General features: G+C 28.4%; 1 protein-coding gene across 2 annotated transcripts; it reads left to right on the forward strand.

Annotated features, from left to right (window-relative positions):
* Window positions 1-1,529: 1,529 nt before the first annotated feature.
* LOC119680843 (adenosylhomocysteinase-like 1) lies at window positions 1,530-19,939 on the forward strand. 2 transcript variants are annotated; one of them, XM_038093842.1, is made up of 10 exons: window positions 1,530-1,607; window positions 2,395-2,460; window positions 14,497-14,584; window positions 16,888-17,207; window positions 17,274-17,623; window positions 17,698-17,850; window positions 18,024-18,189; window positions 18,251-18,497; window positions 19,669-19,789; window positions 19,857-19,939. In XM_038093842.1, exons 2-10 carry the CDS (start codon window positions 2,395-2,397, stop codon window positions 19,861-19,863), a joined length of 1,518 nt encoding a protein of 505 aa, XP_037949770.1. In that variant the 5' UTR covers window positions 1,530-1,607; the 3' UTR covers window positions 19,864-19,939. The 2 variants fall into 2 exon arrangements, with proteins under 2 accessions (XP_037949770.1, XP_037949771.1); XM_038093843.1 differs by lacking the exons at window positions 1,530-1,607; window positions 2,395-2,460; window positions 14,497-14,584 and adding an exon at window positions 15,520-15,606.
* The last annotated feature ends 1,633 nt before the right edge of the window (window positions 19,940-21,572 follow it).

Raw genomic sequence — 21,572 nt, forward strand, 5'->3', positions numbered from 1 at the left:
AGAAAACTGCGATCCTCAAATTGAACACTGAAGTACTATGCTTGCTAATGAAGAAATTAACATAAGACAGTTTACTAAAGAAGTGTTAGACGGCTCATGGTAAGCGGCCTTTACGAATGTTTTGAACATGAACCGATTACACCCCCACACTCCCCAGTGGACACCGTCAAGAGCTTTTAAAAAAACAATCCACCATGCAACTCAGACTTTCATGATCAAGTCGCCTATATGCTTACAAACTATGAAGCTCTTTCGCCAAGGGCAACCAATTATGGTATGTAACAACGGATAATTGCGTTAAATTTTAAACATTTTTGATATAAATTTTTTTATGCAAATAATAAAATGATGACCATTCCAATTCAACACTGATCCAGCTGATTGTTCTTTGAAGAATTATGCATTATAAGAAACAAATAAGATGCTTAAGTTATAAAAATAATTAAATTACCTCACATTTCCAATGAGCCTCAAATAGTTCCATCCACTAAATTGAGTCGAGCGATGTCTATATTGACATCGAATCGAATAAATAATTAAACACCCGAACAAACATCGTATCTGTCTTGGTTAGTTATTGGAAATAACTGATCGGCTGAGGAGAGAGTTCACCTATAGGACTTAAGAAATCTCTAGTATATATATTGTACTGAGACTAAAAGCTCCATGGTACATCAGAAGAAATAAAGACACAAAGACTTGAGAGCTGAGATTGTGCAAAAGTATACCAAAGACAGAGCTCTGAAATTTTTCCATTTTGTGGATGTGCACTCTTGGGAAAATTATGGCACAATGTTCCCCTGGGAACGTATTGGATTGATTGATTAAATGCACTCTCTCTCTCTCTATACTTCTATAAAATCATCAGAATAACTTATTATCCGAATTCAACGGAGCTCTTACTACTGAAAGTGTTTTAGACGCTAACTCACTTTTGATCAAGCAATGAAGAAGAAGAGTAAAACATATTGACTATTAGAATAGTAAAATATCTATTAGATATTCAAGTTTCATATATAGATTTTTTATCTATTCTAGGCAACAGTGTAGAAGAAGAGTAAAATACATATATTGACTATTAGAATAGTAAAACATCTATTAGATATTCTAGTTTCATATATAGGTATTTTTTTACCTATTACTCGCAACAGAGTTTATAAACCAATAAAACAACTTCATTTACAAAAATTTACTTTCAATATTTCGGTGAAAGTTTTATAATCTATAAGCAGAATTATTAATAATATTCAGTAATAATATTTATAATTTTTTTCATTAATTATTTCCAACAAACCTTTTTTTATTACGAGCACTTATTTTTTACAACTGATTGTACTGAGAGCCTTCTGCTTGCCAACTCGACCGCATTCACTTGCACTTGAGAACGAGTAATACTGATAAAATATTTAATATCTCACTTAACACTAATTACTCGCAGGTATTTGCACCCTGTATATTTTATAATGTGATAACGACAAAGATAATAACAATCTTATTTGCAGTGTTTTTACATTTTCAATATTTATATGATCGACTCCAACAGCCAAGCAGTTCAGTCGAGTTCTCGCTTCGGTCGTACGTCGTTCGTGGAGTCAAAACACGTTTAGGTTGGTTGGCTGGTCAAAAAATTGGTGTTGGTTTTTGGCTTGTAACGAGTGAAGTGCATGACCCAGTTTAACAGCGAAACGCACTTTTGTGTTGAGTAACTCAAGTGTTGAGGATCACTGTTGGCTCTCTTTAAATACTTAATAAAAACAATGCAAAACAAAAAACAAATAAAAATAAATTTCGAATAAATATTATTACATATGTTTTTTAGACAAAAAAAAACAAAAAGTCAATAGAAAAGAAAATAAAAACAAAAATAAATAATTATGGTTTAGTAGGAAAAATAAAAAAAAATTTGAAAAAAAATTAAGAATAAAATTAAGTGAATTTATTGTTTATTTATAATAATTTATAGAAAATTATCGTTTGCAGTGAAAAGTAAAATTGTGCATAATTGTTTTAAGATTGAAGATTCAAGATCCGATATTCACTATAAAAATAGAATTGAAGAACGTCGGTGTTAGCGGCTAAGTTAGTAAATTTGTGGGAGGAGGAGGGGGAGTTAGGTGACCGTTTAATTGAAATTATTTACAATGGCATTGTGTATATTCCGGGTTGTGTGCTTCAGGCGCTTCAGATTGGCACAAATTGGAAATATTTGCAAATTTGCATAGAAATTCCTGAAACTTATTTATTGATATTAATTGCTTTAGATATAAAGTCCATACAAAGTTTATTTTATCTTATCACCTCTATAAGTATATATAAATGTGTTTTATTGCTATAATTTTTGTTCGATATTAACACAGTCTGAATATGTAATTTGCATTTGCCATCAAATTTCAGATGATAAAAATGAATATGAATAAAAGTTCGGAGACAGCAATATGTGATTTGGGATTCAATGATAAGGTGAGTACTCACAACTACTCCAATGTTATTAAAATAATTAATTTTTATTTAATTTTTTTAACAATTTATATTGCAAATATTATTGAAATATAGTTTCTTTACAAAATATGATTAGTGATTAAGTTAGTTGCTTCTTTATTGAATGTTTTATATCTAATACACATTATCTCTTTCTTAGTATTTCTAAAGAAATACGGCTATGGCCTAAAAGCTTCTTTTAAAAGTTATTAAATATGATATCTAACATTATATAAGTCAATGTCTTTAGAATTTTTAAAATGAAATGAGAAAAAGTTGACACCTTTGCTGTATCTTGAGAACCCTTCACATATTATAAATGAAAAATACATTCCTGAATTATCTTTGAAATTGAATATATCTATGCATATATCATATTAAATATATATCATATATATATCATATACATATTTTATATATATATAAAATATACATATCATATATATATACAATGTTATATACAATGTTATATACAATGTGTATATACATACAAATATATAATTTCATATACTAAATATATGAAAATTAATATATCCATTTTTAAATATTTTTTAATAATATGTTTATTATATACATTTAAATTTATTTTTTTTCATATATAATGCAATGAAATGTGTAATTGTCTATAGACCAAGAGATAGTTAAACAATTTAATAAATGAAATTGTTTTTTGAAATTGAAAGGACCGTTTCTGGAAGAGCTACCTGCGGAGTTTTATTTGATTATCACTAGAACTGAAGAATTAGCTGGTATTAAAGTAAAGAGATAACACTCTGATCAAAAAGTAAAGTGAAATTTATTTAAAAATCTTTATTTATTCTTCCAAATCTGTTTAATCGTCTTAAAAATGGTTCTAAAGAATACAATACACTTAGACCTACGCTTTTTTAAATCATAGAAACCATTGTTCCCATGATTCTCAAAAAAGCATTTAAAATGCATATCTGTTCAGTTTTATTTCCTCAAAAACATCAAAATGGAGTCCCCACAGTGGTCATTTGAACTTAAAAAATAGTCATATGGTGATAAATCGGGTTATGGAACGATATGAGTTAAATATTTTGGGAAATAGTCTCGACGAACAATGAAGTGTTAGATGGCGAATTATTGTTGTATAAAAACCCGGAATTCAAGAACCAAAAAGTGTTGAAGCACTTTAGTGACAGATGGTGCATTTTCGATTCAATTTGTGAATAGCTTCATGTAAATATTTCATAATCGTAATAACATTTCTTGTTAAAAGTTTAGTGCTGGAATTAAGGAAGGAATTACTAATGCATCACAACATGATAATCGAAGAAAACTGTTAATATAACGTTGAGTTTTAAACGATTTGTCGTGATATTTTTGGCCTTGGCTTACTCCTTCAATTAGACGGTTGTTTTTGAGTCGTATATATAAAACTAAGTCTAATTTCATGTTATCCTTCCTGTCGGAAAGCATTGTATATCAGATTTCAACGGGAAGTTTCTTTTCCAAAAATTGATTTACTTTTGGCCTCGATATCACCGAATTTATTTAGTTTTGGCACGACACGATCACCCCAAATTATAAACCCTGTAATTTAGTAAAGACAGTTATTTTGAGAAATTTTACCACAAGACATTTTGACCTTCATTCGAAAGGCGGAATGTCTATTGTTCAGTTAGGGTCTGTTGTAGCACAAAAGATCAATCATGGTCGCAGTGCTCTGCTCAAATGGGAGCTAGTACCCTGTTATTTCTATTCTATTCTACCACAAGACTACATTTCGATATGAGTTACCTTTGAGATATTGGGCTTTGAAGTAGAAATTTTTTACAAGTAAATCACCATCTCCCATATTGACTTGTTACTCGTTGTTTGTGTTATCAATGTAAATACTAAAATCCAGTTGTAATCCTAAAGAGAAATAGCTAATGAGATAGATGGATATAGCTTAATAGATTTGTCTTGATATTACTTGCGTAGCACCATAACACTATATGTATGAGAAAGGGAATAAAATAAAGTTATGATAATATCGAATAGCTTAGTTAGATGGCTTACACCTTTTAATTCATAGCCTTTAATAAAATAATCAGATCTAATTAGATTCCATCTTGTGTAGAATATGCACTAAAAATTGTAGCTATTATCATTAAAAATAAATCAAACGAAGGGTGCTTTGGAACCAGTGGAATTAATATCAATTATTTCCAGGAACTATTTCGAGTAAAATTGTACGATTAGTTTTTTCTCTTTGGGTTTAATAAGTAGAGCTTTTTCTACAAATACATAAGTTACATACAACTGTTTTAGATATTAAGTAAATAATTATTTTTACTTTGAATATTTTCTGCTTGACTGCTCATAATTTTTTACTATTAAATGACTACAAATTATTTAATTAGCTGGGAACCAAACCTCTTCGGAAAGACTTTTTTCTCTTAAGAACCGCTTTCACATTATTTCAAAGAGAGTCTCTTTTATGTTGGCATTTCAAGACATGCTCTTTCCATTTTTGATCTGCGTCCAGACCTCTACTTTTTTACCGCATTTTCTTGGTTTCTGCACTATTTATTAGCCTAGTGACTGCTTCTAGGTCTAATACTTCGTTTAGAAGACTTGAATCACATATGACTATATGGTTCGAAAGGCTCTGGGTTCGCTCTCAGCTTTTCCACTCTATTTTCAGAATTTATTGGTCTATTGCAGTAAATGAAGGTGTGCTGTATATATATATCACATGTATATATAATAATTATAATTAATACAAGTGTCTCATATAGGTACATAGAGTTCAGTTTTACGTAGAACTATTCTCAAAACCTTTATTTAAATGGTATTTGAACTTATCTTCTTTGTTATAATCTTTACTTAATACGAATCTATGATATATTATAAAAAAGGAATTAAGTAAATATCTGATCTACATTTTTATTCTACATAATTAATAAATAAACATTTAAAAATCTCCTTAATTAATGACATTTAATTAAATAATTATATTGAAAATATATTTTTTTTCAACTGAAATTAATTATTGCAATTTCTTTTGTTTATAAATCATTTAATTTTTTATTAAAATTAAAACATTTTATTCCTTCTAAATCTGATTCATTACAAATGTGTTTTCAATACCTATGATTTTATAATAATAATATATGCATGTATATATATATTTAGAAATATCATATAACGCTTCAGAGTATATATATTTAAATTATGATAATTGGATTTAAACTGAAGTATGAGATTCACTTATGAGTTCATTAGTCACTGATACACTTCTGGTTTTTTATAATTATTAATATACTAATTATAATTAGTATATCAAAATAATATAATTTTACATCTGACTAACTTTCAATTTTTTAAGCAAAGATATGATATATACAGGTTGTTTCCTAAGAATATGGCTTTAATATGGATGTTGAAATATGAATACTGATTGATGTAGTGTTTTTATCAAAATAAAATAATTTTTTTTTTAGATTAAGTATAGTAATTAAAGCACACTAAATTTTACCTATAATAAATATTCATTTAAACTTAATATAAATATTTTCAAGATGTGAAATCATCCATCATTACAGCATATCTCTAAATAAGATGGCTCATCAAATCGATATATATATAGTACATATAATTTCAAAGACGAGGCATAGCGATTTAGAGAGAAACTTTACCGCAGATGAGCTAGTAAAGCAAAGAATAGTAGTAGAACTTATATTTCTAAAGCAAATGTACAAGCAATGAAATAAAACAGTCATATGTTTACATACGAGGTTAATTTTGCTTAGTTAATTAGAAACTATTAGCATAATCGAGGAGTATAATATAGAGCTGCTGTTTCCAAAAAAATTATCCAAAGTATTATTTCACAACGGCAAGAAAACTCATGGGATACTACTTCTTTATATATGATATGATATACCTATTATATGGCAAACGTTTGTTCATAAGGTCAAAAGATTGACAGTGATTGACAGCGATTAATAGGTGTTTTATTAAATATATTTTACAGAACTTCATTGACTATAATTATTTCATTCTATTTGGGTTGCTTTCGTAAAGATCGACATATGTCTAAAGCTGGTATTATAATCTGTGAGTGATGTGCTGTTTCGGACCGTTCATGTTAAAGCATTTCAAACCCATAAGACAATATAATAATAATAGCTGATTTGAGTAAAAAGAAATTTCGAGGTTTCTCAGTTTAAACATATCTGAATTTAATAATTCAAGCTCTGACTGTTTTAGTTAGTCAAATTTATATACTTTTTAAGTTCACATAAGTACTTAAATGGAGAAAGAACGTGACTGTTCTCTTCGATGAAGCGTATGCGCCAATTTCTTTTTTCTTTATATCTATTTCGAAGGACTTCTTAGTTTGGCGTATAACTGGTGTTTCTACTACGAGTAGCAGACCGGGTAATTATTTATGTTTAAGTAGGTTTTGCTTTTCAAGGCCGCCATTCCAACTTAACCTAATCTAAGTTAATTTTAACTGCACGCGTTAGGAAACAACTCCGGTACTTCCATATGGCTTTTACTGAACCGAATAATATCTGAGATCTTAAATTAAATGATTCAAGGTTTTTAAATAAAGATTCTGTATAGAGTTAGCATAATACTTTTCATAAGTTGAAGTGTAACATTTATCTTCTTTCGTTATTTGTCAATTTCTATATAGAAATATAATTTGAAAAATATTGAAATATTTATCGTTTTAAAGACATACAGAATAAAAGTTAGTCGTTATATACGGAAAGTTGTAAATTTTTGACTAACATTGTTGATTCTTCTTGTATTGTAATAAGAACCTTAACAGTTAACAGTACTATGTGAATTAGCTGTTTTTTCTGTCTGCTAGAAAATAATTCCAGTACCTTGAAATAGCCGTCACTAAATCGAATAAGATCTATGATCTGAAACGAAAACTTGTTGATTTTTTTATTAATAGAGAATCTGTACTCAATACAGCTCAATAGCTCAATAGACCACATATGTTAAATTGCATTATTAACGATTTTTGTAATAATAAGGATCCTTAAAGCTAATAAGGTCTCGTGAAAAATAATACAAATTATTAATTAAGAGATTACTAAGAATATTAGGCATCATAATAGGTCGAGTACTGATTTAATTAAGAGATTACTAAGAATATTAGCTATCATATTGGGTCGAGTACTGGTTTAATTAAGATATTACTAAGAATATTAGGTATCATAATAGGTCTATTTGGCGAAAATGTATTAATTTTATATAGTCGATGACTCTACGTATCTATCTACTTATAATAATAAGGATCCTTAAAGCTAATAAGGTCCCGTGAAAGATAATACAAATTATTAATTAAGAGATTACTAAGAATATTAGGTATAATAATAGGTCGAGTACTGATTTAATTAAGAGATTACTAAGAATATTAGGTATCATAATAGGTCTATTTGGCGAAAATGTTTCGATTTTATATAGTCGATGACTCTACGTATCTATCTACTTATAATAATAAGGATCCTTAAAGCTAATAAGGTCCTGTGGAAGATAATACAAATTATTAATTAAGAGATTACTAAGCATATTAGGTATCATAATAGGTCGTGTACTGATTAATTATGAGATAACAAAGAACATTAGGTATCATAATAGATCTATTTGACGATTAATTAAGAGATTACTAAGAATATTAGCTATCATATTGGGTCGAGTACTGATTTAATTAAGAGATTACTAAGAATATAAGGTATCATAATAGGTCTATTTGGCGAAAATGTGTCGATTTTATATAGTCTATGACTCTACGTACCTATCTACTTATAATAATAAGGATCCTTAAAGCTAATAAGGTTCCGTGAAAGATAATACAAATTATTAATTAAGAGATTACTAAGCATATTAGGTATCATAATAGGTCGTGTACTGATTAATTATGAGATAACAAAGAACATTAGGTACCATAATAGGTTTCTTTGGAAAAAATGTATTAATTTTATATAGTCGATGATTCTACGTATCTATCTACTTATAATAATAAGGATCCTTAAAGCTAATAAGGTCCCGTGAAAGATAATACAAATTATTAATTAAGAGATTACTAAGAATATTAGCTATCATATTGGGTCGTGTACTGATTTAATTAAGAGATTACTAAGAATATTAGGTATCATAATAGGTCTATTTGGCGAAAATGTTTCGATTTTATATAGTCGATGACTCTACGTACCTATCTACTTATTCTAAATTTTGATTATGAAGTGAGTATAATATTTGCTAATCTAATTTTTTAAATATTTCGGATTTAAGCATATGACATAAATTGATTTATTATTTGGGAATTTCGTACTATTTGATTACTTATGTATATAACCAATATATTAAGCTTATAAGCAATCAACTTTGACGTAAATTTATTAACTTCTGGATTTTTGTGTTGTTTATTTACTTTTTGACAATTAGTAAATATTAATTTAATTTTTGTAAATATTTTTGTATTAACCATTAAACAAATATATAGTTAAATTTCTTGACAAAAATAATTAATTACTTTGACGATAGATTTGTTATCGTGATGAAGGAAAATTTCAAATTGTCTATTATAAATTCAAATTGATTTATTTGAGGAAAAAAGTACGAACTGATAAAGATAATTGTTGCAATATTGCGTTCATTTTGTTGTTTAATAGATATAAATTTGCTTAATATGTTTATTCCGTATTGTGTTGAAGTTTATTTGAAAACCCCAACATTTCGGCCAAGTGCCTAATCTTTTCGTTGAAGCACAGCCAGTGAGTCTATATAGATAAATTCTCAGAGCGAAACTTGTTATTGATTAAATGTAAATAAAAAAAAATTGAGATATTTATAAAATTGTATTGCAAACTGTTGTGCGTTTATATAAAACATTTATATATATAAACACAATTGTGTATATTTATTTTTCTTTTACATACCTATATATATATATATGTATATAAAGGTGTTTTTGTTTGATTTGTCATTTCGACGTACATTTCACGTGATTCAGGTTAACCACTCAAAAACATTATTATTCAAAACAAAAAAAAAAATATATATAAATATATTTCCAGTATAGTTCATTTTTTTTTTTTTTGAAATTAATAATTCTGATCTTAATGTGAATTTATTTAATTAATAACATAAAAAAAAAATTCATTTATGAACTTCACAAAGCCAGAATCGACGTGAAACTTGAAAGTCTGGCATTTTGTTAATTAATTTATGTATGAATTGTTTATAATTAATTATATTTATTAAGTATATCAGTAGTCCATAGACTTGTCTTTTTTGTATCTATAGAGTGACATATGGCAGAGTGTCATATTTTGTCATTTTGTTTAGAAAATATAAACAAGTTAATGTCACATGATAACGCGACCACAACCTAACTTCACACCTTCTACGCAATGGAATACTCGTATAGGTAAGGTAAGGTAAGGTAAGGTAAGGTATCTGGCAGACTTAGTGAATCAGCTAATATTGGTTAAAAATTCCAGATATTCAGATAATTCAACTCAAAACTACAATGAAGTCAAATTTGATTGATTTTATATATTAAAAAGTTGTTAAAAAGTTTAATGAAATTTTTTCACTACCCCGTGTGATCGCCGGAAAATGTAAATTAAATACACAAATATTTTTTATTGATTGTGAGAACTTCGAAAAAAAAAAATCTTATCTTGACTGTAACTAATTTTGAACAAATTATCATAATTATTATTGATATTAGCTAATTATTTACTTTTTATTATTTTTTTTTGTTGATGATTTATGATATATGGCGAACAACATGATAATACCGTGCCGTGAGGAGGGGCTCATATAATGCAAAATTATTTTCTGTTAATAATTGTGAATAAATTTCTAATAAATTTTCTTTTAAAAGTAAAATTTATTAAATGATAAAAAATTACAACTATTTCACTTTCATAAATTGAATAATTAAATTGTTAATATTATTATTAAATCACTTTCATGAGATTTTTATTCCAATAAAAATTAATTCAATAATTAATTAATACATTAACATTTTTTAAATGTCAAGAAACTTAATTCAATCAGTGTATAATATAAATATGTCAAAGAAATAAAGTCGATGAGCTTAGTTAGGAACGTATTCTTCTCAATTAGCTCTAAGAAAGCCATTTTAAATCCATAAATCCTCGTTATAATGGGTATATGAAGATTAAGCTAGAACTAGCCAGAAGCATTTATAAATGTGAGAGTCTGGGCAAAGCTTATGCTGAGTGTGTAAAAGAAAGGGGCCTTCGTCATAATAGGTAGACTAAGATCAAGCTAGAACCAACCAAAAGCAATTATAAAAGCGAGAGTATGGTATGCTGGAGATATGACTGAGTATATAAACAAAGAGGCTCCCAAAAACTTAAGTCCAGTTGTGGTTAAGCCTGGACATAGACACAACTGGTGTCCTTTCTTCGAGAGCTGGTAGACACGCGTTGCAGGAGCTTGGGTAGGCTGAGCTGATTTATGCTGATTTATAGGTCAGCATAAGTTCTTCAAATTCTTTTCTAATTGGTAAATCTGGGGTAACTTTTCTAATCTAGATATACATTTAGTGCAGTTTTCATTTTGATTCGTAAATCTCGTGCGAAATGTATAACATTCTAGATTAATTTATAAAACTCAAGATATTTTGTTAATTAACAAGATTATCCTGAAATTAACAATTATTTTATATGACTTGACAAATAAAATGTGATTCGATTAATAAATGTATTCATGAAAAATATAATTATCGATTAACACAACCAAAACAAATTGCAGATTACTCTAAAAACATTCGATTGGGCAACAATATTTGACAGATTAAGAGTAAATCTAGTTTGACTCAAAAAGTACTCGGATTTTGTAAATAAAACACACAAATTTAAATTTTATTCCTAATTTATTTTATCTCCTTCAAAATATGCTCCTTCTGAAGCGATACACATATGCCAATGCTTAACCCAATCTTCCATATACTTTTCGTAGGCCCGTGCAGGTATGGCTTTTAGTTCCTTCAGCGAATTTTCTTTTATCGATTCAATCGACTCAAAACGCTTACCACGAAGTGGTCATTTGAGTTTCGGGAACAGGAAAAAGTTGCACAGATCCAGATCTGGCGAATATGGTGCCTGAGCGATGATAGTGGTGCCATGTTTGGTCAAAAAATCGCGTACAATAAAAATTTTCCATAGTAAAAATCGCTAAATGCACTTGAGGTAGTCTCACATTAACAGCTGATGTAAACAAACTAAATGACAGATGGCACTCAAATTTGTACCATATGTTAAGAAAGAGTTCACCAACATTACAAAAAATAATTTTTAAAAAAGGTCTATTACTTAAGGAGTAGTTAACAAACATCAAAATCCGGATACTTTTTGAGCAGAAGGTAAACTTTTCCAGTAAACATAATCGGTAATGAAAGACTTATTGTGCTTGCTAAAGTTTTGATTCAATGGGATAAAACACTTAATCCAAATATAGGAAATGCTATTAGTTTTAATATGTTGAACTTACTTGAATAAATTTATAAATTCGTAATTGCTATAAATTTGATTCCATTTTATATTGCAGTTCATTCAGATGAACCGGTTTACCTTTTATCGGATAAATATCTAGATATCTACTCTACTCTGTGCCTTTTATTGACATAGATTCTGACTTAGTTTAAGCCGAAATTGATGGGTAAACATCACTGAAATATTTTCTGTTGCGTAAAAGTAGGGTGAAGTTTGAAAACGAGATGTCACCAACATTACATATAATCCTGCTGTTCTGTTATCACATTACGGATTAATGACTGCTAAACTCTAATTTCTGAAGTATTTCTAACAAGATTTTAACATTGGAAAAAAACTGGGTATATTTTCTAAAAATAACTTACTACTTATTAATGGCAAGTAATAGAAATATCTGGAAACTCTATGAGGAAACCCAAAGAATCCTGATATGAGTATCAATAAAATAGTATTGAATATCCTTATAAACAAATAAATAAATTTTAAATTCCTATCAACTAAATAAAATTTCATAAAGGAAACTTAATTATTTGTGAAATCATGTCTCTCCAGAAAAGTTACGAAAAATATTTAAATATGGGTAAAAATGCCATATATGAATTGGTATTATAGATGTCAAATTTGAGTGAATACAAGTGAATTTTAATCATTTACATATAATCCTAAAATTAAATATTTATTAATAGTACAAAACGAGAACTATTCATCATCACTAATATAAAAGCGATCAGCATGTACATATACGATATATAAATTCTATATACATTATATCCATAACCCCAATATGGGTATTTATCAATCCAATATGTACTGCGGACCGAAAAATAATATTCAATGTATCTTGCAAAAACCGGTTCCAATATCTTTCCAAACAATAATTATATAAATCAATACGAAAAAAATTATTTTACGGATCAGTTATGGTAATGACACGGAACAGTACCGCAGAAGTCGTTGAGAATCTCAGTTTCATGTGGGATATATATTATACATATAGAATATAGCTGACATATTATTGTTATGGTTCAGATATAAGTTTTTTTTTGTTATTTTCAATATTATATCACCAACTGTGCATATTGTTGTAAATCTCTTAGAAATAATCTCAAACAAAATCTTAGTCATTTAAGTCAATTTCACGATTTATTTCATTCTAATATGAGTTTATAATTTAATTAAAGATATTTATTTACTTTTTTTTACTGTTGTTGTATTTTAAAAACAACTTTATTTGTAGATAAATACTTCATATTATGAGCTCGAGTACTGATAAGATACGAGTTGAAATTACGTAGCTCGTTAATCTTCTTTGACAATAAAGTATCAATATCTGATTTACGTAGTCTTTAGGTATTTAAACACTTGTTAGGAATCAATTTGTTTGAATCCAAGATTAAAAGTTTTATGTTACAAATTTTTTTTATTTAAATTTAATTTTTTCTTATCTACAATGGACTTTAAATGAGTGAAAAGTTTGCTTGCGACGATATCTGAGATTACTAATACATGATTTGGGAGAAAATTAATTCATCACAAGTGTTTTGACAACTGAGAAACAAAATGAAGGGATTAAAATCTTATTCATATAATAATTCTCTAATATCTTTTATCTTTTGTCTTAACTGTTTTATATAAAATCCTAAGGCTATTTTCAAAATAGAAAAATTGTATTGACAATAAATATTAACAATTTCAAATTACAATTGATTATATGTTGGGGTAGCAGAAGAAGGGGCAGACCTGCTCACACCTGGGGAAGACAAACCGACATGGAAATGTCATACATGCGGAAAGGCTGGGGAGAGTTGGAGCTATTGGCCACCAATCGTACCGAGTGAAAGTTATTTGTATGCTCCTCCTAGGAGTTAAAGGATTAAATATATATATATATATAAATAACAAGAGCCCACGCTATTAACCCTTGGGTAAGCAATCATCGCTAAAAAAAATTCGTACTGTGCTTCGGCAACCTGTTTGTCTTACAAGCAATATTTAACCTTTCTTATTAGCACGGTCATCCTCAGGTGAAATGCTTTGCTATCAATTCATTCCCAGAATTTAAAAGTATTGCGGATTGTTGGTCATAAAGGCATAGATTTGGTTATGTGAAATGCAGGGATGAGCGAATCTTGCTCAATTAATTTCACAATTCCTCGAACGGTGGGTAGGAGAATGATGATGCCAGAACTAACCGGAAGCATTGATAAATGTGAGAATCTCACCAATTTCAATGCTGAAAATATCATCATGTCTGGACTTGAAATATTCTATTATTCAAATATTAACTATGGAATATTAATACTAATACATAGTACTAAAGAACTAAAAAATTCTTATAAACTTCGACAATTCGTTAGATAGTGTCTAAAACAAATTTTATTTAAATATAGACATATAAATTTTGAATATACCATTGGAATATATTATTTTAATACATATACCTATATAAAAATAAATAATTTCCTGAATCCACTTTTATTAAATTATATATCATTTATTTTATTTGTAGCAAGAAGCCATCCAACCGAGTGCCTTAAAAAAAGCGATCACCTTTAGACGGAGATCTTCCGCTGCATCAACTTGCTCCTTTAGCTCAGGTAATTGAAAAGTATAATATATAATATAACTTATGTTAGATTAAACTTATTTACATTAAAATAAAGCTAAAGTAAATATGTATTAGTTTAAAATTAATAAAAAACATGCATTTTAAATTATATCACAAGTTAATATCAGTGGCAGATTGTTTTATATAAAACTGGCTCACTGAGGATTTAATAAGTATTGGGCTATATCAAAAATCTAACAACTTGATGTTTCTACACAATAATTAATGTTTCAATTAGACAGATATAACTGAAAACATTCTTGACTTAAAGTACATTGTCGGATAATGTTCTATAAAAGAGCAAAACTTGTTGCCAAAATAGTTCTATAAGTAAATCTATTGTGATACCATATTTTTGATACATATTATATCTGGTAATGAGATATGGGTATTGTGGTTTATACTTAAGTAAATCAACATCGTAACAAGCTCTCACCCGATGAATATCATTGATGAATCATTTTACATCAGATGATGAATCATCTGATGGAGGCCAAGGTTCATACTGGACTGTAGTGCCAAATAAGAAGAAGAAGATGAATCATCAGATGGGGTATTTTGCGAATCTTTTTCTTCCAACACTTAAAATTGCGCTCCTGGAGATATGGTTGGCAACTATTATAGATATGAAACTAAAATTATAGAAGACGCTGAAGGGCATATTGAGAAGCCGCCTAATGTTTCCTTAATTGTAAAATTTTTTGGTAGTTTTTGAAGTTCTACCAAAAAGGAAGGTGAAAAGGAAATATTGATGAACTAATAAAAGTCTTATATTTTAATTAACAAGTTTGATAATATTTCTGCAGGACATTTATTCAATTGTATTTATAATTTTTGAGCGAAGTAAGTCATTTAATTTTTTTAAAAAAAAGGTTCTTAAAAAATATTGATTTTTTTATATAAATTATTTTTAATATACAATTAATAGCTACGATTTTTTTAACAAGGTTTTACAAAGTAGCGAATACAAATTAATAATAATGAACAACTCCCCTTCGGTTGTTAAGAATGGTAAGGAATAATTCTTTAATATCAATCGTAACTTTTATTTACTATTCATAGTAATATTGTTTTAAAATATGAGTTACGTCTGTTTAACTTTTTATGATTGGTTACTAAGTGTTGTAATGAATTCTGACTGATGAAGAACATTCTACCTGTAGTTTGGATCAAAAAACTTCCAGCTGCGATTGAAGATACGGATGGTTCATTTTAGACATGTCCTGAACTATCCTCTGGATAGTTGCAATACCGACGCTGAAATCGTCAATTTAAATGACAGCAATAAGTCCCACTTTTTAGATAGCAACGGTTTGCTTTCAAAAAGTAGTTGGAATAGTCTTAGCAATCAAGTCGCTAAAAAACTAAAAATCACTTAGAATTAATAAAATATATAATAGATATCGCAAAAGAGTAAAAGTGCGCACAACAACTAACTTAAATCACAACAACAACAACACATAATAGATATCACAATTTAGTATGAAGATCCCAATTGGTGGTAGACAATCTAACGTGATAGGACTCAACACAGTACAGTTCATAATTGAGTAACGTTATAAATACAGAAAATCCGTCCTATTAGATTGCTTTTCAGAAAATAGTGTCCTAAAATTAGAAGCTTCAAGCATATATACCAAGAGCGGTAGCTTGTATACAATCGTCAAGGCCAAAAGAAACCAAAGTTTATCACCGATGATATCAACATAGAATGAATATAATCTATAGTCTACGAAAACAGTATAAACAATACAATTTAAAAAATGAGCCAGCCAGGAAATCACTTAGAACACCCAAAACAAACAATCTGGGCATATTGCTGACATCATGCAAAATGTCACTGAGTTCTTTTTGGCCAGAACTTTTTAATAAAAGATGGGAAGACTCGATAATACGTAGGCATCTATATGTAATTTGGTCACGTTCCATAATATTTTCAAATTGTGATTTGTGTGGATTTTGTACTATTTATAACTTTTATTATGGAGTACAATGCTTTAAAGTAGGAAGGTTTAACATGAAACCCCATAGAATATATATTTGTTGTTTTGTTATTGCAATTAATAAAAAAGTCTTACAGTTTCCGACCAAGATATCGGAATCGCGCCATCTTAATTTTTGAATATTATTGTTAGAGGTTTATAGTTAAACGTTCGATATGTTTTGGTCATATCTAGAAAACTTTGGATATAATATATATATATGAACTGTTTCACATACGAATTTAAAAATAATTTATAATATAATAATAATATTAAAAAATACATTCAATTTTATCTTTATTATTTTAAGCATGTTTTACGGCAACCTCAGATGATGAGGATGTATCGCCTCGTGAGAAGAAGCAACGGAATAGCAGCGGGAATTCTGACTTTTGTGTTAAGAATGTGGAGAGTCAACACACTTTTGGAAGACGTGAAATCGATATAGCTGAGCAGGAAATGCCTGGCATAATGGCTTTGCGAAAACGCGCATCTGAAGATAAGCCATTGAGACAAGCGAAAATAGTCGGGTGTACTCACATTAACGCACAAACCGCGGTCTTAATTGAAACCTTGATTGAGTTGGGCGCTGAAGTTAGGTGGGCGGCCTGTAATATTTATTCCACTCAAGTAAATAAAATAAATTAATTTAAATCATAACAGACTAATTAGTAAATTAATTTAAAATATTTCTAGAATGCAGTGGCAGCTGCTTTAGCTGAATCTAATGTACCAATATTTGCTTGGCGTGGAGAAACTGAAGAGGAGTTCTGGTGGTGCCTTGATAAATGTGTTAATATTGATGGTTGGCAACCAAATTTGATACTAGACAATGGAGGTGATGCAACGCATTTAATGTGGAAAAAGTATACGGATGCATTTAGAGGAATAAAAGGAATTGTTGAGGAGAGTGTCACTGGAGTACATCGCTTGTATCAACTTTCAAAAACTGGGAAACTCACAGTGCCTGCGATTAATGTCAATGATTCTGTGACCAGAACGAAATTCGATAATTTTTACAGTTGCAAGGAATCAATTTTAGATAGGTAGGCGATATTATTGAATATGTTTTGTGGTTTTATATTATATTATGTATTATCAATGCAATTTTATTTCTTAGTATCAAACGATCGACTGATATCATGTTTGGTGGTAAGCAAGTATTGATTTGCGGCTACGGTGAAGTAGGTAAGGGATGTGCAAATGCCTTCAAGGGTCAGGGATGCGTTGTTTATGTGGCAGAAATCGATCCTATATGTGCCTTGCAAGCTTGGTAAGTTTGATAATTTATTAATTATTACTTTAGTCATATTCAATTATAATTAATTGAGTGAAGAGAATTAAAGTGGTATTAAAAATATTCTAATAAGACCTTAGTTTGTTAAGGTTCTTAGAGAAAACTTTTATAAGAGAGTTATTAATATATATTTTTATTGAATATTGCAGTATGGATGGTTTTAGAGTAGTTAAACTGAATGAGGTAATACGCACGGTTGATATTGTTGTTACGGCAACTGGTAACAAGAATGTGGTGGTACGAGAGCATATGGATCGCATGAAAAATGGTTGCATCGTTTGTAATATGGGTCATTCCAATATGGAAATTGATATTGTAAGTCTTTTACTGTTTCTATAAATCATATAATTGAAAATAATGTTTTTAATACTTATAGAATAGCATACATACACCAGAATTGACTTGGGAACATGTACGCTCCCAAGTTGATCATGTTATCTGGCCGGATGGAAAAATGATTATTTTATTAGCAGAAGGTCGTTTGGCAAACTTATCTTGTTCAGTGATACCATCATTTGTAGTGTCTGTGGCTGCTGCTACGCAAGCTCTAGCTCTCATTGAACTCTACAATGCACCCCAGGGACGCTATAAATATGATGTCTATCTACTACCAAAGAAAATGGGTAATTTTCTGAAATTATTTATATATGTATTGGGGTGGCTCTCAGTTTTTCAGCTAAGTAGGAAACTTAGGTACAGTTTCCACCTGAAAACAGCAAACACTATTGTCAGTAAAAATAATAATCGAAGAAAACATTAATGCAGTCATTTTTTTTAAAGTATCTTTTCGCAAATCTGGAAACCTGAAGTTTGGGTAATAATTCCAAAGTCAGGAAAAGACAATTTTTTGCCTAAAAGCTGGAGATCTATAAGTTTGCTGCCTGATATGTATAAAAAAACAGAAAAAATAATATTGGCACTATTCAAATATATAGTTTTGGTTAATAATATTATTCCCAAAGAATAGTTGGGCTTTAAAGAAAATCTTTCCATTAACCCTCAGCTGGCAAGAGCTTCTCAAACTATAAAAAAAGACCTCAGTGAAGTGAAATCTTCTGGAATAGTCTTGTTTGGTATCCGTAAAGAGTTTGATAAAGTTTGTTGTATCGGATTATAAAACTTAGTTAGTTTTTTATTAAATAGAAAGTTCTTGGTTAAAGTCAGAAACCGCTTTTCATCAAGAAAAGTTTCTCTAAAGAATATTAAAGCGGGTGTCCCTTAAGAATCACCATTGTCTCCATGATTCTATAATTTATACACGTCAGAATTTCCTTTGGAAAAACCCGGCACGCCTTAAAATCAAGTTGTATACACAAATATTTCCTTATATTTTTGTTTTCCACTAAAGTACTAGATATAAATTATAGTATCAGAAAAAAAAATGTTTTTAGGGATTTTCGTATATAGACTCTTATTCATATTTGTATATATTCATACATAATTATATTTTAATAATATTTTATTGATTATTACTTATTTTTATTCTAAGGAATGTATTAACGTACATTTATATTAAGATATTTATTTTTAAAAAATATTATTATTTTATAATATTATTTTATTTTTTTTTTTAGAAGAAAAATGTATTTATTAAATTATATAAAGGCATTTATTTATTTAAATGTGTTTATATATTTTGTTATTTTATATATTATTTTCCATTTGAATAAAAAATTCTTTTCAATTATTTTTATGTACATTTATATATATTATTATATTTAAATAATATTTAACTATTTATTTTTTAAAATATGAATATATTTAAATAATATTTTACTATTTATTTTTTAATAGATGAATATGTTGCCATCTTGCATTTACCCACATTTGATGCACATCTTACCGAACTTACGGATGAACAGGCAAAATATCTTGGGTTAAATAAGTCTGGACCATTTAAACCCAATTATTATAGGTATAACTCTTATATAAAATGTAAATTTTTTATTTAAATATTTATAATAATATTGTTTCTTCAACAGATACTAAGCTATGTACATTTCTGCTGCTCCAGTATTCTTACTCTTAATTCTATAAAACTGCTAAATAACTTAAACTAGAATTGTAAATTGATTTGTTAAAAATTGTTTAACTATGTTTATTTGTATATTTTATTATTCTAAATTCATAAATAAAACTTATTTATATAAACATTTTACATAAAGTTTTAATAAATGAAATCACAACGCATTATTTTATGGGCCAGACAACATACTTAGTTTGCTGCAAAGTATTGCATACTTTTGTGCGAACTGAAAATATTCAAATAATTATTGTAGAGTTTCTATAATCATGAAATTAAACAGCAAGATGTGCAAAAGTTTCTATATGGATGAAGTCTTCCTTTTGTTCGAAATGATTCAGCTACAAATACTCATTCATTACATCGTTTTTTTATTTATTGTTCTTTTGTTGGTACAGAGTATATAATTATTTCTAATTTCTACTAAAAAAATCAGGTTAAGTTAGACCAACTCAAATAATATGCGTAGATTGTATATTACTGCGTCCGGCTTTGGCGTCCAGAAGATATATGTATGCTCTTTAGGAAGATACTTTTTTGATAGTTTATCAGATTGTTCATCGATGAATACGAAAGATCTATTAAATTATTTAAATACAGCAAGAAGGACTTAGTCTTTACTCTACTATACTAGGGTACTTCAATCGCCAATTGAGGTACTTGGAAGTTATCTAATGGCCTGCTACTGCAACCAACCAACTAACCATATGCCACTGCTTACCTAAAATGGGCTAGCCTATGGGCTAAGATAGGCTAGTAGACTTATGGAACCAATTTGAAGTATTTATAAAGAGAGGGATGATTCTACAGGGGTTTTTTTTTAAATTACTATATAATTTTTTACGATTATGTAGAAATAGTAGAAATGCGTTTCTATATATAAATATGATATGTATTAGATAAAACATATAAATCTGTGATTTCTGAAAAATAATATTTCGAATTTATTTGAACTTGAATACTCAATAAGCACATTCATTCCTTTTGTGCCAAAATTCAGAGCTAATATGTTATATATTAGATTAAATATATCTAATATCTCAATATTTGCGAATTTATGTTAACATAACAAAACATAAGCATTCTCATCACGTAAGAATATATGACCCCAAATATTTTTAATATTGTCAGTACTCGAACTTAATGTTATGTCTAGTTAAGTTTACTCAAGTAAACCTTATGAGAGAAGAGGTCTACTGATTACTAAACAGAAATTCCAAATTGCGAACAGACCAAAAAACTGTTGCTTTACCATAATCTATTAAAACCAATTTGGATGTTATTTAAGACAACTTAAATTTCATTTACCATAGATCAGTTTTAATATGAAAACTTAAGATTAATTAAGTCAATTTTATATCTTCAGATCAACATCGTTTCAATAAAATATTATTTTGTGAAATTGCAAGTTAAATTGTTAATCAACTTTTACAATAGATTAATAAAACTTCAAGTTGCAAACTACAAGTCAGTTGGGTAATTAACACCGACTCTGAGCTTCAAATTTGGCAGGACATAAGTACAGCCTTTGATACAAATGTCATTTCAAACTCAACAGTTATTTTTTAAGAAGATTCAATAAAAACAAAAAGTAAAATAGAAAAAAAAAAATATTTACGAATAAAAATATAATTATATATATAATAATAGTTTGTAGTTTATATTTTTATTTAAA

This window comes from Teleopsis dalmanni, chromosome 2, assembly GCF_002237135.1.
Source record: "Teleopsis dalmanni isolate 2A chromosome 2, ASM223713v2, whole genome shotgun sequence".
Taxonomy (NCBI): domain Eukaryota; kingdom Metazoa; phylum Arthropoda; class Insecta; order Diptera; family Diopsidae; genus Teleopsis; species Teleopsis dalmanni.

Coding starts and splice junctions, on each gene's coding strand:
- LOC119680843 (XM_038093842.1), top strand. CDS start 2,395: ATGATAAAAATGAATATGAATAAAAGTTCGGAGACAGCAATATGTGAT. Junction 17,208..17,273: donor GTAATATTTATTCCACTCAA/GTAAATAAAATA, acceptor AAATATTTCTAG/AATGCAGTGGCAGCTGCTTT. Junction 17,624..17,697: donor AAGGAATCAATTTTAGATAG/GTAGGCGATATT, acceptor TTTATTTCTTAG/TATCAAACGATCGACTGATA.